Source organism: Saimiri boliviensis, chromosome 3 (genome assembly GCF_048565385.1).
Source record: "Saimiri boliviensis isolate mSaiBol1 chromosome 3, mSaiBol1.pri, whole genome shotgun sequence".
In the NCBI taxonomy this organism is placed as follows: Eukaryota; Metazoa; Chordata; class Mammalia; order Primates; family Cebidae; genus Saimiri; species Saimiri boliviensis.
The window spans coordinates 19,245,229-19,267,132 of NC_133451.1; the positions used below are offsets into that span (position 1 = coordinate 19,245,229).

At 39.0% G+C, this 21,904-nt stretch overlaps 1 protein-coding gene across 2 annotated transcripts in view; it reads left to right on the forward strand.

Annotated features, from left to right (window-relative positions):
* The first annotated feature begins 459 nt into the window (after positions 1 to 459).
* The window catches only part of SLIT2 (slit guidance ligand 2), a 377,295-nt gene continuing 355,850 nt past the window's right edge, over positions 460 to 21,904 (forward strand). For both annotated transcript variants that reach the window (XM_003927471.4, XM_003927474.4), the window contains exons 1-4: positions 460 to 2,548; positions 5,264 to 5,335; positions 6,479 to 6,550; positions 17,605 to 17,676. In XM_003927471.4, the coding sequence (XP_003927520.1) occupies positions 2,370 to 2,548; positions 5,264 to 5,335; positions 6,479 to 6,550; positions 17,605 to 17,676 (395 nt within the window). In that variant the 5' untranslated portion in view covers positions 460 to 2,369. The remainder of the gene's footprint in view (positions 2,549 to 5,263; positions 5,336 to 6,478; positions 6,551 to 17,604; positions 17,677 to 21,904) is intronic.

Genomic DNA, 21,904 nt, shown 5'->3' on the forward strand with positions numbered 1-21,904 from the left:
TCTGTTTCTGTCTCTCTGTCTCTTGCTGCGCTGCAAACAGTGAGCAGCCCCCTTAAGGATCGCGTGGCAAAAGCTGCAGGAGAGGCACTGGCAGGGCTGTTTATTTATGAGCCGCGTTCAACGCCGCCCTCTCCCCATTCTCCCACTGCAAACGACTCTCTCCGAGCCCGGGTCACCTCTGGGGCCAAGGAGTTGGGGGTTGGGGCTCGGCAGCCTCCATCTTCGGGCAAAGTTTGCCCCGGCGTGGGAGCTAGGGGGCGAGCCGGGGCGCACGGGAACGCGCGCCGCCCGCCGCCGCCTCCGCCAGGCGCTGGCAGCCCCAGCCTCACCTCTCCCCTCTCCCCGGCGAGGTGCGGGTTCCCAGAGCGCAGCCAGGGGGCGGGGCCGGGCCTCGCGGGGCGGGGCCGGGGGGGCGGGGGCTCGGGCGGCTATATAAGGCCCCGCGCCGGCTCAACTTCGGACTTGGTGTTATTTATTTGGTAAGCGCCTGGACGGCGGAGCTTGGCGGCGGCGGCTGTGGCTGCCGCAGACTGTGGTGAAAAAAAAGAAGGCGGCGGCGGAGGCGGCGGCGGAGGCGGCGGCGAGGGATGGGAGCGCGGAGGCGCCCGGGCGCAGGCCGGAGCTGCCGCGCTTTCTGGGCACGGCGGGAGTGCTGAGCAGAAAAGGGAGCGCCCGGGGCCCGCAGCCGGCTCTGGAGGCGCGGGCCGGGTTTTTGTTTGGCTGCGCGGAGCACCCGTCAGCCCCAGCGAACAACTCCAGTTGCAACCACCACCCACCTTCCTTCCAGCCGAGCGAGACTTGGGCTGCTGCGTCCGTCCTATTGTTTAGACACTTGCCAGGGGCTCCGGAGTCGGCGGAGCCACCGAGTCCCCGCTCTGAGTCGTCGCCTTCCCTCTCCCCCACCTCGCTCCCCGGAGCCGGAGGCCAGGACTGCAGCGGGAGAGGGGAAGGGGCTGGAAGGAGAAGGACTGCCCAGGACTGCGGCCGCCGCGTCAGGTGCAGCGCCAGGAGCCGGGCGGCGTCGCGACGCCGGCGGGGGGACCGCCACTGTGGCCCTGCGGGACGGGATTCAAAGCCTGGGAAAAGTTGCTGCACTTTGTGAAGGAAGAACCACTAGTGGGAGACTGCCCAGGGCCGGCCTTGGCTCTGCACCCTCCGGGACCCGGCTCTGGTTTCTTCCACCTTTGCCATCAGGTGTCTGCCGCGGAGCTGCGGCGTATCCGGGAGACGAGCGGGGCTCCCAGGCGCACACACACGACTGCCATTCAGCTGCCGCCTGGCTCTGCCCGGAGTAGCGGATCCCACCCGCCCACCTGCCGCCGAGCCATTCTCCAGTACGCCCCAACAGGACGCGGACACCTCCAACCTTGGCCTTTGCCTCTCCACTCCTTCCGGTCTGCCTGCCTTTAAGTCGGCCCCCAGTCAGTTCCCACTCAGTCTTCGCAGCAGCGTTCGCCCTCCACTTGGCGTCTTGGATTTCCTCGCCGGGGTGCTGACTAGTGGACATTTCTGCCCGGCTCCGGTGGTCCGACTGCGCTTTTGTCTTTTCTGTGTGACCTCGGGGCAGGTCCTGGTGCAGAGCGTCGCCAAGGACTCCGAGCCGGGGGCGGGATTGCCCAGACATCCTTCAGCGAAGTGCATGTGTGTTTGTAAACCATCCTCGGCTGTTGGGAGACCGCGAGGACCGGTCCAGGCTGCGGCGGAGCAGAGGGCGGGGGAGAGGCCGCGTAAGTGAGCACAGTCCCGAGCCCTGCGCCCCCAGGACTGCGTGTCCGCCCCGTGCGCCCCCGCGCGCCATGTCCAGTTGCACCGTGCGCTCTGCTATGGGCCCGCTGGGCTCCCGCGCCTTCTAGCCTCGGGAGCCCACTTTGATCGGGAACATCATACCTATTGAGCACCCGTCTTCTGCCTCGTACCTTCTCCACTGGCATCGGATTTGCAGAAGCGTGCGTGGTATCAGAGGACCGCCCTCCCCCCCCCCCCCCCACAACCGGCCCCTGCACCTTCACGGCCATTGGAAGCCCCAGCTCTTTTACCGCCAAGTTCATCCTTGGGAGACAGAAGACGCGTGATCTCCTCTCTGCTGCTCTTGGGGTCTCCCTGCAGCCCTGGCCAGGCCGATTCATCCTCAGGACCTAAAGTTGCCCAAGGACCTCTTGCTCTACCAGAGGAGGGTGGAGAGGGAGGTGGGAGGCGTGTGCCTGTGGGGGCTCTACTACCTTGTTCCATATTATTTTGTGCACATTTCCCCTGGCACTCTGGGTTGCTAGCCCCTCCAGGCACTGGGCCTCAGACACTGCGCGGTTCCCTCGGAGTAGCAAGCTAAAGAAAGCCCCCAGCGCCGGCGAGGAAGGAGGCGGCGGGGAAAAATGCGCGGCGTCGACTGGCAGATGCTGTCCCTGTCGCTGGGGTTAGTGCTGGCGATACTGAACAAGGTGGCACCGCAGGCGTGCCCGGCGCAGTGCTCCTGCTCGGGCAGCACAGTGGACTGTCACGGGCTGGCGCTGCGCAGCGTGCCCAGGAATATCCCCCGCAACACCGAGAGACTGTGAGTATGCGCTCTTCGTCTTCTCCTCTCCCCATCCGGGCGGTGCACCCCTGACTCCACTGGAGGAACCTGGCAGATCAGGGTCCTGTGCCAGGGGCAGCCCTCGCTAGCTTTCCCCCATGCGCATCCTGGGGTTGAGCCCTCCGGGAGGGTACTGGCCAGGGAAGGGACACTGTCCAAGTAGGGGCGGGTCCGCTGGCAGCTGCGTTAGGTCTCCCTCCTCTGCTTTCCTCCCGCCACCGCAGCTCCCTGTGGGCTAGTTCTCTGGGGCTGGGGAGAGAGTAGATAGGGGACAAGTACTGGAGGATGCCCAGGGCAAGTGAGATGCCACTTTGTTCTCCAGACTCCATAATCGGAGTCACCTTGCGATTGCCAGCACTCCAGGTTGGTTTCAGAGCCCAGTCTCCGCTCCTGTAGCAGGCTGGCGCGGAGGGGATAGCAGGGAGACTCAAAAAAGAGAAACTTGCGCTCCCCGATTTTGTGTCACCCTCCTGGGGGCGAAGGGTAGGAAGAAGGGGTCATGGAGCATCTGGGGGTGCTTCTCACAGGTTGCGGGGAGAAGGGTGCCCAAGACCGCGACAGCTCGCATAGTAGCCGCGCGCAGCCCCCCGACCCCTACTTCTCCGGGAAGGGGAAAACGGCGTTAGGCCCCGTGGGACTTGTCCCCGCGGGTGACTGAGCGGGGAGGACTGCGTCCCATCCGTTAAGCGAAGTTAACGCGGGTTCTGCAACCGGAACCAGCCCAACCGGGTATTATCGCTGCAGAGACCCCGCGGCGCCTGGCTGCCCTCTGCGGCGCTTCCTCCCGAACCCCTGCGCCCCCATTCACCTTTCTGGCAGTTTCTGCGCCCCTTCACGTGGCAGCAGTTCCCCTGCCTTCCCCTCTTCGCGCTCCGCTGCCCGCAGACGTCCCCGCCTCCCTGTCTGTGCGAGTCTCTAATGAAGAAGTAAATGCAGACCCTGTGTTGACGGCCCACGCGCTCCTGGTGGGGCGCTTCCAGAGTTCAGCGAAGTGGAGCATAGAGGCCGTTCTCTTTGTGAACGCCGAGGCAGCCGCCCCGCGCCAGTCCGGCCGCCCCGGGCACGTTCCGCTCTCGCGGTTGCGTGTGGGCCCGGAGGCAGCGAAGGGCGCTGGGCTAGGCTGGCGGGGGCCAGCGCGTCTGGACTCGTCCTGCGGCCTGCTTGCCCCCGGGATTGTGAGGGTTTTGGGCCATGGAGAGGAGGTGCCCTGACCTGCACGTCTTCACCGGCGCATCCCGTTGCACTTCTAGTCGCCCTTCTTATCCAACCCATTTCCCTCGCTCTCAGTTTTAAGGCCCAAGTTGAGTCCTCTTTTCCTTTGCAGATGGATCTTCTACCCCCAGCCTTGCTAGGTTACCCCTACTGCTTCCTCTTCCTCCTTACCAGCTGGCCAAATCGGGGCTTTACTAGGGGTGTCTTGTCAGGATTCGATCCCCATTTGTGTAGGGTGGGAGTGGGGGTGGGGATGGAGAGTCACGTTATATCGAATAGCCCAACAATCCTAGGAACAACTGAAAGGTACTCCGCTCAGCCTGGAGAAGTGGGTTGGGGAGAAAGGAAGAGACGCCAGGCAGAATTCTCTTAGCACTTGTCACTTCGTGCCATTCGGGACAGTTTAAAGTTTAAACACTAACGTGTCTTACTTAAAATGGAATGCACTTGGGTGGGTGGATGGTGGTGGTAGGGGGGTCGTAGCAATCGAGTTGCAGGTTCTTGAAAAAATACACATCCTTATGAGAGATTCACTAAAAGTTTTCAGAAAATAGTTCACTGGGTGCTAGCTTGTAAAATTCTATCGTGGAAACAGTTTGAATACAGATTTCAAACACGATGTTGCAGAGTCAAAGGTGATAGAGAACTAACTTCTATGAAGAGCATTCAAAGCACAGTAAAAAGCCTGGTTTTACTTGAAATGATTGGAACCAGGGCAAGTTTAGAACTTGACCTGAAATGCCAGAAAGGGAAATCATGACTCCTGAAAGGAAAAGTGGTGCAGAAATCTGAATAAAAATGTCAGGGCCTGAATACTATTTTCATGCTCTGCTAGTAGTTTTCCCTTACAATCACAGCGGGGTTCCCTGAACTGCAAATGAAGAGTTAAGTTTTTATACAAACAGAATTGTTGGAAGGTAAATGCCTATAAATGCAAGTCTTTGAAGTGTAGTTGTTTTGATGGCACTAATTTTTTTCTGTGCCTTAGGAAGTTTTGCCACCATGCTACCTAAGGATAGTGTTATGAATTTTTATCAAATTTCTTCCTGAATAGTATGAGAAAGTTGGGCATTTAACTTCCTAAAGGAAACTTTTTTGGGAGGGGTGTGCCTAACAATTATAGTAAAATAGCAGAATACCTGTGAAATTAATATACACATCCTTATAGAAACAAAAATGGAAAGCACACTCCTATACACAAAACACTACAAACGAGAACTTTTTGGTGATAATGTAACCACCTCATTTTCTTGTCATATGTCAGCAAGAATGAACTTTGTAAACGTGGTGAGTCATTTTTAAAAATCCTTTCAAAGATTATCCTTTCAAAGAAATCCTTTCAAAGATTATCCTCTTCTTCAATATTTTGTACACTGCTTTAGTGATTGAATTAACTTTTAGTTCTGATTTACTCTAAATTTTACTTTAAGCGGGTAAACATAGAAATAAAATCAAACTTTCACTTTCTGGTTTTTCTTTCAGGGATTTAAATGGAAATAACATCACAAGAATTACGAAGACAGATTTTGCTGGTCTTAGACACCTAAGAGTTCTGTAAGTGTTTCCTCTGTATTTTTGAATAATTTTTTAAGGTTACATGTTTTGAATCATTACTGATCTCAGTTTTTATAACTATTCTGATGACTAACATAAAAAATTTAAAAAGGTCATGGTTTCCTTTTTTGTGTGTTTATCAACGTTGTACTGCAACGTTTAATAAAAATTGGAACTTTTAAGGTTGGAAACATGCCATAGAACCAATAATCCAGAAATGACCTCAGATCATTGTTATACCATACCCTAAGTGCCTATGCATATAAAAATATTGAATAATTATTTTCACAAAATGAATAAGTAATGTGACATATTTGATACTTTTAGGATTGGAAATTTAAAAAAATTAAATGGATCCGCATTTATTATTAATAACAAAAATATTCATTCTTTGGAAAAAATCTAATTTCAAGCTTTAAAATCAAGCATTCAAACTTCACAGCCAAGTTTTTGGTGGAGAAAATATTTATAATGATACATTAATCAAATTTTGAATTTTTAATAGTTTATATCTTTGTAGATTCTATAAAATTGTTGCAATATGATTCCTTCTTTAATTAGTGGGTTAAATTAGCTGTGAGTAAACCACCGCTTGAGAGTCAGTGTAATGTTAAATTGTTTTTGCCCACAGGATTGTAAATATTGACATGCCAGTAGCCATACTACTTTGACCACTGTGCATTCAGTGTTCTAAGCTTTAAGAGACACATTTTGGTCATTACAAATTACTCCAGTTTCTGATGTGTATCCATGTCAGAATTGAAGTATGTGTATGATGAATTACTGTATTTTGATTCTTTGGTTAAGTTAAAAACCAGTGTACAAAAAAAAAGCTATCAATGCTTCAGTGTCAAGGATTACTCTTCAGACACACTATTAGTTTAAGGGTCAGAGTTTTGACTAGTAAATCTCATGAGAAACTGCATTCGTATTAAGATTTGTGATGTGGACACTGCTATTTCCCTTCCATGAGTCCACTCAGATATATTATTATTATTAAATTTGATATTTGATATTGAATCTCAAATCAGAGCAAAATTTAACTCTATAAAGAGAAAGAGGTTAAGTTTTCAGTTGCTGAATTGAAATGTATTCAGATGGTGAGTGGTAACATTAAGAAGCATGTTGTATTTTGCATTTCAGTCAGCTTATGGAGAATAAGATTAGCACCATTGAAAGAGGAGCATTCCAGGATCTTAAAGAACTGGAAAGACTGTAAGTATTTTCAATTCCATAGTTATGACAACATAACTGTGTTTTTAAAAATACTTAAATTTCAAGCATCATGTCTTCATTTTCATGTCTTAGATTTTGAAAATTTGCAGAAAAAGGAGGTTGAATGAGTGGTTTTCAGGCTACTTTATGACAAATAGAGTTACTGAATAAAAAGTTTTAACCTGTAATGAAGCTCAAAAATACAGATTTATTTTCCTGAGACACGAATTTCCTTGATAATCATTGCTTTCATACTTAAACATGTACAAGCATTTCTTATTGTTCATTTGATTTGTTTTATTTGCTCATGTAGAATGAAAGGTGGTATTTTTATTTGCATTAATGGTGCATTAGGGAAGAAAGAAGTTTTGCCAATTGTTATTTTTATTTTCATAGTGGTGCTTTGTGTGTCATCGGTGACATTTGATGAAATATTTTATGTTTTACTGATATTTACTTTTTTATATTTAACATGGTAAGCATTGTCATTGTTAATAACTACTTTTCACAGTTTTGTTTTATTATTTTACACTAGCTTTAAAAATATATCCTCTGGAAAAATAATCTAAAGATTATGAAAGTAAGAACATTATCAAATTCTGGACATTCAAAGTTTCTCCCCCCAAGAAAAGTAAATGTAGACTCCAGATTTTAAGATACATTTTTTTGCATATTACTTGAGGACTTTAAAAAATGTTTACAGTATATATCTGCAAAAGACAAAACCTCTATCTGAAATGAGATAAATTACAGTATTTGTAATTTGAAGTGTGAATTATATGTCTTATGTGTCTTATTTAATATGTTTACATTTTGAAGGCAAGTAAAAGTTCAAGAAAAAGCAATGACAATTATTTTAAAAAGTTTTCAAGCCTGCCTTAATAATCACTTTAAGTAAAAATAAGTTTTTTTTTTCAAAAAAATAATGAAATCTAATGATTATTTTAGGCATAACACATATTCAGGTTCACTGGGTAAAATGGGAGAAGTTAAATCCCTGTAATTGTCTATAGTAGAAAAATGATTTGTCCCCTTCCAAGATATTTATCAATATATAGACTATATTTTTATCACCTCAAATAAAACACAGAAATATATCTACTTTATATTGCTATTAATCTTTCTCTATGATAAATATTACAACACAGGGACTATAATTGTGTAATTCAAAATAAATTTAAGATCACTACTTTCAACTAATTTTAGAGGAAAATAAAAACATTGTAAACATTTAGTAGCATTCATGACAAAGTTTATAAGTTCCTAGCCTATCTCTAAATATATAAAAAATACCCTGAAGGTATGTATTCTTTGATCTCCTTCATCGACTCTATGAATAGCTAATTCCTAGTAACTAACATGCAAAGATATTTTCATCCATTTCATTTAAGAATGTATCAATATAATTTAAATATTTAAATATCAATATAATTTAAAATGAATAGATAAATTATCATTTAAACATTTACTATGTTTTCAAGAATAACTGTTAGTCATCACAGGAAAGTATCTTGAGTTTGGTTCTTAACTTCCAAATCATTGAAGGAATGTTGATGTTTTTTTATGCAGTCTCCATTTTGGTTGATATTGTTGTTTTAAATATTTTCAGGAACACTAGAACTAAACAAACTTTCTCATTCTTTTTCAAGTCACTTCAGAGTATTGTCTGAACTTTCATCTTGAATTAATTAACTTTTCCTACAACTTATTAACCAGATGCTATATGCTCTGAAATTTGATTAGAGTTGTAAGTAGGTACTATTTTTTGACTTTTACTTCCTCTGGGAATGTCACTTCATCTCAGAACATTTTTCTATTCTACTAAGACTAAGTCAGATGTTTCAGAGTGGGAGGAGGATTTGTAATTTTGAATGAAAACTAATATATATGCAGGACTTCTTTAAATCACCCCAGCTGTTGGCCAAGAGCAAATATTTCATATTTGTGAGGAAAAGCTGAGAAAATTCCTTTTGTTTACAACTGCCAAGTCCATCTGATGGAAGCACATTGTTATCTGACAGCCAATTCATCTCCTTGGGACTCTGGAATTCAAAACCATTTCTTAGGAACATTGTAGATACACTTTTCAAATATTTATTTATTTTTAAATACATTAAATGGCAAGGCAGGTTTGCTGAAGAATACATTCAAGTTATTGTGAAATAAACTATTTTAAATTTTGTTCAGTGTATTGATTTAAAAACTAAAAAGTATAAACTCACCCAAAACTACTCAGAGAGTTCCATAATCAAACTGCTATGGTCTGTAGTATATATATCATTATTTTAGTATGCATTATTGACATAAAAAAATTGCTTGCTTTTTCAAAAGCTGCAAGAGACAATGTGAGAGACAAGGATTAATAAATAAATTAACTTTTAAGTATGTATTGTGTAAATTTATAGGGTTTTTATCAGTTTCGTTGTGAAATTTAAAATTGGAACTCTAAATTATGAAAAAGGTGTAAAATTAGCTTTATATTGTAAATCCCATTTATACACTGAATCATGATTTAACTTTTTAATTTCTTGTTTGAAGAACAAAATAAAATAAAAGCATTAATTTTATTCGTGTGTAATTTAAGGTTTTAAGTCATTTTTATTTTAAAATGATAAAACAATTCTAAATTACATTTTGTGACTATTTCATAGTCAAACATTTTTCTTTTTATTTTATGTTGGTGGAGTTTTAACTTGATCTATAGAAAAGACAATTCTGAAAACAGAAGATAAAGATCTGTACCTTTTAAAAATTCAGCTTTTTAATCTGCAAGCAACAGTCATGTTGTTGATTTGAATTTAATTGTAGCATGAAATGGCAAAGTCATTATTTGCAAATCAAAGCATCATAGCTATAAAAGATAGTGTTTTTCTTTCAAAGAGTGTGTGAAATACCAACTTTTCAGAAAAACTGTCAAGAACAAGTTAATAGTAAAACATATCCTCCCTTCTTTCTTTCCTCTTTCTCCTCTCCCTCCCGTCCTTCTTTCTTTCTTCTCCTTTCATTTCTTTCTTTCTTACCTCTTTAACTAACACCTCCCACCCATCCCCTTTATTCTCTTACAACATGAGATGACACATCATCGTTACAATGTGGTTATGCATCACTGTAAAAAGATGAGGTTGTAATCATGCCTGCATACCATGAGCACACATTATTTTCTGTTTTGAGAGTTTGTTTCTGCACTCTCAGACCTAACGTGTGCAGTGGCATATTTTCTAGGATGCTCTGTACTGCCAGCACTACCTGTTTATCTGGGATGAAAATGAAGCCTTCTGAATGTGCGGCTCAAGTAGAGTGTATTACCAGATCTCCTGTTGTTCAATCAAAAAAATTGTTCAAATAGAATGTACTCTACTGAGATGACCAGTTAATTCAATGGAAATTCAGAAAAAACAAGTTACAAATAAGCTGTAGTAAAGAATCAGGACACTTATGAAATATATTTCTTTTTATACTTCAAGGAAGATACCTGTGTATATCTGCAATAAATTCTCCATGCAAAATTATTAATTTGAGATTTTTATGGATTCCTCATAATGTTCTAGCAGTTTAAAAAAAAATAACACTGGAACCCAGCAACTCTGTGGGCTTGTGGAAAATCCTGTTGTTCACATACTGTTTATGGGATTATATACTGCAGTCATTCAGTTTTATTTAATGGCCTTTTAGGGGGACCCAGGCCATGTCAGGGTTCCACTACTGAAAATAATCTCCTTTTAAAAGTTCCTTGATAATACAAATGCACGAGTATGAGAAAGTTTTTGAAATTTTTTAGGGTTGTTATAGGACATTTTATTATTGACTCTAAGACTGAAAAATGAAATACATATATGCCTAGGTTATGTTGGTAAGAATCAGTAGCATATTGTGAAAAATCTTAGACATTAGGCTTTATGTGAACATCACAACCATCTTAAATACCCTGAAAATAAGGAAACTGAGAAAATAATAAGGGCAAGCACGTGGAGTGTTCATTTTTACCCACCAGTAATTGGTAAATGTGTGCTTTTAAGACAAATATTGCTTTAACTTCTCCTAGTGTTGACATAATTGGGTTTGAAATGACATTTTCCCCACTAGCTTTGTCATCTGATACTCATTTTTGCTTGAAAATGAGCTTTGAAAATATTATTATGATAAAGCCATGTACGGAATCTTGGACAGTCACGCTGTTAATGTAGACATTTAAAGTTTCCACCAAGTTGATATAAAGAACGTATTATTTTTAATTTAGAGAAGTCTAAGTTCCCTTACAGTGGAGCCTATGTTTGACTAAACACTACATTCTAATAAGATAGCATGTAAAAGACACATTTTTTTTTTAAGAAGATGCTGAATTAGTTCCCCCTGCATACACATACCGCTCCTAAGCATGGGACAGACAGTGTGAGTGAGGCTGAGGAAGTATGATGTGGTAGCGTTTTTGTTGTAGGTCTTTACACATGAGTTCAAACAGAGAATATGTTGTGGAACAGGTCTGAAAGAAAGCATCATTTATCCTCTGTTCATCAAGGATCTGGGTATAGTCTCTGTTCATCAAGGATTAGTCTGTTCTGACTAATCCGACAAGTTCATAGGCAACACATAACACATACCTTTTATTAACAGAATGACAGTCTAACGGTACTAATCTCCTTGGAAAAGAATCCAAGCCCATCTCAAAAGAATTGTTTTCTGGTATCTTTCCACACAAGTTTAAAATTGTGGCAGTCATTTTCTTGGAAAGTCTCTTTAAAGGACACATCAAACTCTGTAACAGAGGCTGAGTGTGCACATAGCATAAAATAAAAATGTTCTAAAAGATATCATAGCCATTAAATGCCAATGATGTTGACCTATTTATAAGCAATGTGGTTGATTTTAAATTTGGTTTACTGATGCTGGTCATAGAAAGCTTTAATCCATGTGCACTATTACAAGTTTAGCAGAACATTGAATCCATCTGAGAGAGTTTCTCATGCAACATATTTTATGGGCCTTAAAGTTGAATGGTGGTGAGAAGGCCTGTTTGCTCTTTGTGGACCATTTTATAAATTCTGAAGCAGTGAGGGTGTTTATTTTTCCCACATCTGTTTTGGGTCCTCTTTTGTGACAGTGTTTGCTGGATGCTGTGTCCTTTATACCTCCCCTGAAATGAGTAGTTTAGTTTGCACAGTTACAATGTATTTGTGGAAGCAGCCAATGTCAAATATTTTACATTTAATTCCCTCTCTCATTTCTTTTGGATACCTTTCTGCTTGAATTATGTCTTCTAGACTGAATTTCACAACTTCACATGGAAAGAGAAACGTTTCTACATGGACTTCATATATATTGCCCTTACCTTTTTTCATACGAAGTGTTAACTGCTGGACTGGAAAGGATATTGATGAAAATGCTTTTAGAATGAAAGCTTAATAATGGGGCTGTGATTTGATCTCATCAATGTTGCTTTATGATGATATTTACAGAAAATGATTTGGATGTCTTCCCTACAATGTCCACACACTCTGAATACAGATGGACAGTTCTGGAGCATTGGCTCTGTGCTACTGTTTGAAGTTCTAGAGTAAAAGCACAGAGTATGAATTATCTAGAAATTCCCTGCTCTTCGACATCTTATTTTATCTGCTGGTGCTTGGTGTCTCATGGAATACCAGGCAAACACTCATTGGTTGTATTGTTGATTATGGCTTCTAACCAGATACAAGCTTCCCTTCCTCCTTTTAAAATCAGAAACATTAGGTGAGAGGGATATCAGAAAATCCTTGGTTTAAATTCTACTCAGGGATCTTGATCACCTTGCTTTATCTTTCAAAACTTCAGTTTTCTCATCTTTAAAGTAGGGATAATCATTATATCTCATAGTGGTAGTAAGATAATGTACATAGCTTCATGGAATGCTGGGCACACAGCACTTAAAAAACTATTATTCTGCATTTCAACATAGTTCTCTTATTTATCAATAGCTGAGTTCAGGAATTACTTTATCTTAGCTGCTAAAGTGTGTATATGATCCATTTGGCTTTTTACAACCATGTTTACATTAAAAAATTTTCTTCCTAACATAGTATATGGTCAACAGAAGAGATGTGAAGAAAATGTGAACAATTATTCAATGGTTATTTCGGAGTGTTTCTCATAGTCTTTCCAAATATATAGAGAAATACCAAGAAGAAAGGGGACAAAAGAGGAAGCAATATTTTGCTAATAAGTGTTGACATCCCTAGCAAAATACAAGGAATTAAGTTATAATTGATATCACTGATGCAAATGTAAACTTTATTTTATTTACATAATACAAAATAAATTTTAAAATCTTTGCTTTAAAGGTGTTAGAATAAAAATATTTTTATAAGAGAAGTCAATTTACCAGAGAAGATGGCAAAAGATGGAGCTAAATAGTTTTACACTTGATCATTCATGTAGGAAGAATAGGAGATTAGAAACGGTAGGCTTTAAGGCAGCATTTATCAAGCATTTATTATAGAGCTAGCACCCTGCTAAAAACACCTTATATTTACAGTGACATGTAAATATGAAGTACAAAATTTCACTAGCTTTGGTAAAAATGTTTTCATTTTACATTTTGAATTAGATGAAAGGTTTGAACATTAATTGAATTGTGATGAAAGTTGCAAAATAAGAGACTATAACCTCTGCTAAAGGACAAGAGTCACAGATGCAGCTGGCAGATAATAATTCAAAGCAGTGTTTGTCAATATGTTCAGGCTGCCCTTCAAATTGAGGTTGTTAAGAATCAGTATTTTAGAGGCCAGTGCTGTTTTCTACAATGCAGAAAGATCACTCACTCCTCTGAAAGTCAAACTCAAAAATAGCTGATAGCACAGAGCAAACAGTTACTGGAATCCCTTCTCATCTTTACCCTGCGAGAAAGTATCTCAGAGACATACATTACACACCTTTCTGAAACTGTGAATTGCCAGATAGAGAATTATCAAGCATTTCTGGGATCTTATGGGCAGATTCCATCTAGGGGTGATGACATAAGACTTAGATATCACTGTATTTCTGTCTCTCCTTGACACCATTGAATGTCTGTGCTCTGAACAATGATAATTGACTCACCTGTTCTGTTTAACAAAGCTAATTTATGTTGGCTCTCATAAGTAATCCTGTGTGATATCTTTAATTCACTACATGCCATTTCCTGTTCTGAAACCATCAGATTTTAGAGATCTTATTCTGACATAGTCATCTTCAAGCTGTTAAGAAATTTTCTGTCACATTAAAAGCTAGTCTACTTTTTCTCTAGCTCTGTTTAGTAATTGTTATGCACCTTTATAGTCTTTAAAATAATTCTAGATTTTAAATAACATTCTTTAGTTTAAAGATTTAATTTCTGGCAACTGTGCAAGACTCTATCCTTTAATTTTTTTCTTTATTTAATATTTTAGATATTAAATAAAGAACGTTTCACTCTTTATTTTAATGTTTGTATAACCATTTAACCTTAGTGTGGGTGGAAGAGAAAATAGAAAAAGTGGAGCCAAAAGTGTCTTAACACTGCTTTAAAGAAAATAAAAAGAAAACTTATACTTATTTTTTCCTATCTGCATTATCACATCACTTACTGTTATCTGTCCTTTTTATGTGATACTACCTCATCTCATCCTAAAAACAGAAATGTGTCTGGTGGGTTTAGACATATAAAGATCACTTATAATAACTTTCCTGAAATAATGATAAACTACTTGAATTCAGAGAAGAGTGCTTCATATATATTTTCATTTTTTCTCAAATTTAAAATACCTGATTTTCAACCAGTGTCTAAAACTGTGAACTGAACATAGAGCTAGCTTTTTTTTAAAAAAAAAAAAATAAACTTTGTGGTTTTTTCCCCATTGCTTAGTTCATAGATACTGACGAAATGGATCAAATAAAGCTATGTTTTGCCTCAGGAAAAATAGGTGAAAAGGAAGGTTTCAGCATTCTATTATTTTGAATTATTGTTTAGGAATCTTTAGGCTGTAGTTTTTCAAGAGGAAGTGATTCAGAGGGTATGTTTTAGTGTCACAACACCTGCATTCAGTCCCTAGCTTTATGTCATTCAACTCTGTAACTCTCTCTCCAGAACAGCAGTGAGAATTGTACTTACCAGGATGTGGTGAAGAGTGAATGAGATAACTTGTGTAAACCTCTCAGAATAGTGACTGTCACCTAGTAGGCTTATTCCTTGCACAGTGAATTAGGAACATGTGTTAGCTATTACCTCCACAGTGCATTAGGAACCACTGAGAGTAAGAAAAGGATAGCAATTAAGGAGAAAAAAAGCACTTCTTGTATCCAATCTGAAAAATCTACTTTCTCTAAGTATATGATGCTATACTGATGTAGACCCGTGAACAAGAAAGCTGGTAGCATTTGTTACTCCTGTATATATCTGAATTTGTTTAAACACATTGAATTCCTTCCAGCTTCTAGGTGATGTTGAGAATCACATCGCCAAGGATGTTGATGGAATGGAAAGGAGGAAACTCCTGTCTGGGGCATGTGAAAGCAGGTTTGACAGCCGGAGAGTGGCATCAAACCCAAGGCAGGTGCCTTAGGGAGTGTGCCAGAGGAATGTTGGTTTAACAAAAAATGTAAATGCTAGGGCCTGCTGAAATATATCAAAATACTAAGAGAGCAATCTGTTCTCATTCAGCATTTCCTAAGAACCTACTAAGTGCCAGAGATTAGGAAATGTTGACTGAGAGCAAGCTGCTCTCTTTGGCTTTTCATATGGTTCAAAACTTACTAAATGCCAGGGAAGAAGGGACGGAATACAAAGATTTAGTCTTTATGCTTGAAGAGCTCACAGTCTGGTGGGAAAGAGACCAGTACATGAATAAATATTACACAGTGTAAGGGACTCTTACTTATCAAATACTACGGGGACACAGCCAAGAGAGGCACTAACTTTTTGTAGGAGAATCAGGGAAAGGTTCACAGAGAATATAAGAAAGCACCATTTGGAGAAAAGGAGAAGCACTCCATAGAACTGCTTCTGCAGGGCCTAGGGGCTTGCAGAGAATACTTGCTCTGGCTAGAGAATAACAAATGAGGCTGGTAAATCTGGTGGTTTGGAACACATCACGAGAGTTCATTTCTGTTGTTTTAGAAATTAGAATTGGCTCTTTGGACAATGGAAGTCTTTTCAAGAGTGGTTGGTTCCTAGAAAAAATTCTCATTACCACTGTTACAAATATTTTGTCATCTATTTTTAGAGGCAAATATAACAAAGTAACAATCCATATTTCATTGAAATTGTATAGTGCTAGATTCTGAAAGTACCCCTCCTTCAGAATCATACTCAGCAGAGAACAAATAAATGAAAGCAAATAAAAGCTTTTTATTTGACTTTAAATTTAACCTTGTTATGTGCTCCATTCAAAAAATTAATACAAGTGGGAAGTAAATTCAGTTTTTTGACACTAACTTTACTATTCGCTCCTACTTGTATTTGCACACCTTTTTATTAGTATACATTTTACTAAGTGCCGAGAATGCTTCTGTAAATGACCAACTTCTTTCTGAGTTCATGTAAAGAAAGTTAGGGTGCCATCATTGCTTCATGGCAATTTGTAGAATTGAAAGGAATTCTGAAGTTTACCTGGTCTAGCTTCTTACAAACAGAATTTTTTAAAATTACATAATCTTCAAAAAATATCATAGCCTCTGCTTGAATACATTTTGAGATAAGGAGTTGAGGGTTTCCATTTCTTAATCACTAATTCTTAGAAAGGTCTTCTGTATAATCTAATTTCTTGGGAGTTACCAACCTGGGGCCCATTTTGGCCCTCTGGAGACTAAATAAGTGTAATTTTGCATCTACCCAATGACCTTTTCAATATGTCAAGATTTTTATGCCCTCTTTTCCTATCCCTTTTAAAACCTAAGAGATATCATGGGGAGAAATGACAGATACAGGTGAGGGGAAGGAAGGCAGCAAACCACACTGCCATGTGTGTACCTATGCAACAATCTTGCATGTTCTTCACATGTACCCCCAAACCTAAAATGCAATTAAAAAAAAGAAAAAAAGAAAAAGAAAAAGAAATATCTCTGGTTTCCTCAGTGGGACATTAGTTTCTGGAACTATATCCAGAAACTATACTATATAACTGTACTCCTCTTGAGCTAAGCAGCTTGTAAGTCATTTTAGTGCAAAATGTTACATCAGCTCTTTATAATTTTATTTAGATTTGGGAAAAGCAGAGAAACAGACAGTTATTTTAAATCAAATATTAAATTTTACAGTTAAAACAGATGGGTTTGGGATATGACTACATCAGCGATAGTGTTTGCCCACTTTTTCTTTAATAGGTGTGCATAGCCCAGAAGAACTTAAAAGCATCAGGGATTATATTGAGTTAGAGTTGCAATCACATTGTTTTCTAAAACATTTAAAACATTCTAATTTACATACACATTTTAAAACATTGCTTAAACAGATTTGACACCACTATTAGTTGTAATGCTGAACCTTAAATTCAGTTAAGGGTTGGAAGCTGTGGGTTGAGGTTTGAACTCTGGGTTGGTATTCCTCCTGATTTTGCCTTATGGGACAAATCGTGCTGACAATGTCTCTCATCATTTTTTTTTTCTTTCTCCCAACTATATGAAAAGCTAACAAAATTGAAATTTTCATCTCTCCACAATTCCTTGGCTGAAATTTCAGGCAAATTGGGACTGTGTATGAATTATTTTAGACACCATTTGCTGTGATATTTCTGCTGAATATTGAAGTCACCTACTTTAGGCGCCTAAGACTGAGTCACAAAAATCCTTTATCATTGTGTATATTCTGGTTGACTGATGTTGCACAGGATTTGCGTTTAGAGTTTAGACCCCAGTAATCATCATCTTAGTAAAGCACAATGGAAAACTGCTTTAAAGAGTCATGTAACAAAAGGTGTAACCAACTTTAGATTTGTAATGCTTGAATTATCTTGAATGTCATTTCATTATTTTCTGAAATACAGGATGAGGCATGACACTACCAAATCACAGTCTCATTGTTGGGTATTTTCTGTGTAACATAAGCTTTGTTTTTGTTTTCTCAAAAGGCGTTTAAACAGAAATCACCTTCAGCTGTTTCCTGAGTTGCTGTTTCTTGGTACTGCGAAGTTATACAGGCTGTAAGTAGACACAAATAGTTATTGTTGCTTTGGGTAGTACCTTGTGTTTTATTAAATGCATTTTGGATTTGTTTATTTGTGCTTTCCTGGAATATATTCACCAATAGATTAATGGATTAAAAGTTTGTGTTTTTTTTTTTTCTTTAGGAAATTTATGACTTGTTTTCTAGTGGTTCCAGTTGTTTTATTTGGTTATTATTTAGTGGTTTATGTATGTGTTAAGGTAATTAGATTATTTTTTTAGGGGGGTGATGTGATGATGGTGAGATTTACCTACTATTTAAAGGAAACTTTTGATTAAGTTCTGAAGGGAGAAAATTGCTACTGTGCTTCCTCTTATGAGGAAGTTGGCAGTGTGTTCTTGTAAAGTTGAGGGTTTTTAATGTCAGCTTTTTTGGTATTGTTTCTGGGATCAAGTAGTCGTGTTTATTAGTCCGAAAATATTAGTATAAGGTATTTAAATAGGGCTGTAAATTTCCTCTTAAATGTTTCCTTTAAAGCCAGAATTTCAGCCTCTGCAGTCTGAATGACTGTATGGCAAGGTTTTCATAACAAATACATCATAGACTATTAAAGGAAGTAATTCCTTAAAGGAGCATAATGTGAGTATTAGGGAGAATCACTTTTTCCTCCCTGGAATGCTTTTGCACTGACCTAATGTGTAATAGTGAAAACACATTTTTGAAAGGATTTAATAGGAGATTTTCAGCCATATGCATGATTTTGTGCAGATGGGAGATAAGCTTCAAAGTTTTGGAAAAATAAATAGCAATGATTATTGAGGTACATGCATATTGTGAAAACTGCTGGGATATATAAAGTGAATTGCTCCAAGAGCCCCCACCTGCATGGTGGGAAGTCCCATATGGTAGTGTTTGTAGAGAAAGTGAGCTTAGTTCCTTTTTCTGAACTTGACTTTGTGGCCTACTAGTTCAATATGGTTATCAATTCCAGAAGAATGAGGACTGTCCTCCCACACCCTTCACCCCACAGAATAGCCAGGATCTTTGTTATGTCCTCCTGAAATCTTAACAACATTAACTTACTATAGGGAGATGTTTCCCAGCAGACATATCCTCTCTCTGGAGTCCTTCATGACATTGTTTCTCTAAGGATAGCCAGAATCACCTGACATTTTTCTCTTCTTTTTTGTGTTCCCTGCTGCCCAATTGGGCCAATTTAGGTAAATTTAAAAGCTCAAATAAAGAAACCTTGGAATTGTCTTTTTAACAAAAATTATCTAAGAACTATTTTTACTAAGGAAATTGGATGTAGGTTTGCTATAAAGAATATATGCATGCATATCAGAGAAGTATATCTAAATATTTGTGCTTAGTTTCTAAAAAAGGTCAAAGAATTGATTTTGATGGTATTTCACTTTCAGCTTTATTTATTGGTGACTGAAGGGATTTTTAAGGAATTGACGTGGATTAATTTCCCCAGTTTTCATGTGGTTTAACCAATTGCAGAATCCCCTATCAGCCAATTATATTCTGCTTGACATTTTGCCTCTTTGACAATATCACATAGAGGACCAAGAGATTTTCTTTTATGTTTCGTTATGATTTTATAACTTTATGCAGCTGTTATACGAAAAAAGACTTGAAATCTTTAAGAGAATTAAAGAAACAGAATCCATAAACCTATGACAACATTTTCTAATTAATTAAATGCATATTAGAAAATGGGGAAATAAGAAGCTGGAAAATGTGTTCAGATTTTTTTCTGTGTCTTTCTGGCTCAAAGGATTTGTCCTGGAGAGTAATAACAACTAAAGCAGTGTTTGTTAGGTGGAAGTAGCTGCAAGAGGGATGTGAATGTTTTTCGGTTTCTGAAGTTATATAGCTTGATGGCTTAGCACTGAATATTGATAAAGTGTTCCCCTTTACATGAGATTTGACATCTGATTTAGGCACTGGATGCACATAGAAAACTAGAGGTGGAATTTTTATTTGCATCCTCAATTCAGGAATCTTATTTTCAGTTAAGGAACTGTTCCCTCATCTGAATTAGACTTAGGCAAATTGTTAAGAGTGATAGTTCTCTTGAGAGGCTAAGTTATAAGCTGCACGTGACCATTCGTTTATGATGGTGATTATTAATTAAATTAAACAACTACCCCTGTAAGTCTTTAATAAACAAAGAAACAAACACTTGTGAAGCTGACTACAGGCCGGTGTAATTAGGAAAAGCAAGGGTGCAAGTTTAGGTTGTCTTCATGTGATGCAGATGCCTAGTAGCTCACCTGAAACAAATATTCTAGCAGGTGCGAAACTGGACACAAACCTATATACACAATATCCTTTATAATGCTCATTTAAAAACAAATTTTATTTTAACAAGAAGGACAAGTGACAGAACAAAAGATGTAGAATTTTAGACAAATAGTGGGAAAAAATGTTAGAACAAGGAAAGTATTTGATTGTTGTTTTATATGTATGTGTGTGTGTGTGTGTGTGTGTGTGTGTGTATATATATATACATATAAAACATATATTTATATATACATAAAACATCAATTACTTTCCTTGGGGTGTGTGTGTGTGTGTGTGTATATATATACACAGTGTCAAATACTTCAAATACTTTCCTTGTTTTAAAGCAAACCATGGTTGCCCATACTGTATAATGCAGTAGAGACATACTATATGCAGAACTCGTTAAAAATATTTAGGATTTACCTCCTTTGCATAGATTGTTTTGAGATATGAATTGATATTTTGATTTCTTTTTTTCTTAGTTATTGTATATTTTATTCATACTTAATACTATGTTTTCCCAAATATATCACTAATCAAAAGAGTTTACCAGTTTAATATACAGTTTATACACTGAAGTTTGATTTTTAGTGTTGTTTGCTTAGATTAAAGCTAGTTTGATATACTGAACATTGCGTTGCTATCCTTTGAGCTTTGGAATAAATAATCACTGTTTGACTATTGGCTGAAAATAGGATGCCAGGGGAAGAAACAGACATGCTTTTCATGGACTCTTAAGTGCAATATATAAGAAAAGGAGGGTGTATTGTATATGAATTATGATTCGACACGCTTGGTTGCTGCTAGCGGTCAAATATGCTTTTCCTTTGCTGTCTGCTCCAATTTCTCTTTGGACGCGTTGAGAGAGCACTACATGTTCAGGTCAAGATGTTTGCTCAGAAATAGTAGTACAGTTGCAGCTGTGTTTGTTGGAGTAGGAGACTAGTTTAAATAGCATTACCATTTATCCAGTCCATTAACAGAACTCTGTAAAATAATACCAACTCTGCATAAACTACAGGACAGTGTAATAAAATTACAAGCACTTGCTGACAGATGGAAAGTGTAAGTAAAAGGAAACTAAAATAAGGGACGATAGGTTAGAGGTTAAAAAAAAAAAAAAAAAAAAAAGCCAGCATGAAGTTTTCTTAACTCATAGAGAGACTCTATCTTCCCCTTTGCTCCTCCAAAATCAAGGTTGCATTTTTAATATGAATCTAAGAGTAGAGAAAATTATTTTTAAAGAAATGTGGAGCTGGTTAACTGAAGAAGAGATTGCAGTAAATTCTGAAATAGTTGATTACGATTGATTGAAATTTATGAGTATGGTGTACAAATCTTTCCGATAAGTGAACCTTAAAAGAGGCTTAGGAGTAACTGATTCACACTTTCTGATGAGTTTGCGACTACTAATCTGGGCACATTAGAGAGGAATTTCATTGGTAGTACTGCGGTTAGGCATTTGGTTATAAATATTTGTTTTGTGGTTTTTGGTTTATTTCTTTGAGTACATTATATTTACTGAGCCTTCTAACATAAGCTTAAGTATCCAAAGCACTTTATAAAAACCCATTTTTCACTTACATCTGCCAAACCAAACCAAAACTAAACAAACAAATAAAAATAACTGCATATGTCCCAGTGACTGATTTTCTCTACTTCTTTGAATAAAAAAAATTATTTCTGGTTCTCAAATGCCATTCATTATTCCCCAGTGAGGTTTGGAGTGACTAAATTATCTAACATTAGGAATGGTATTTTTAAGGCCAAGGACTCTCTTTATGGCCTAGTGAATACTTACCTGAGACAAATAGATTTTGACTGCTTAATTTCATTGGCTGGGTCATAATTCATTATCTGTCAGATAGGATCTCAGATTCTCAAAATTGTTTTTGATAACTATAATAATTGAGACTTTCTAAAGAGGAAAACTTAATTTTTTATTAAGGCAATAATTTGTTAAGCATAAC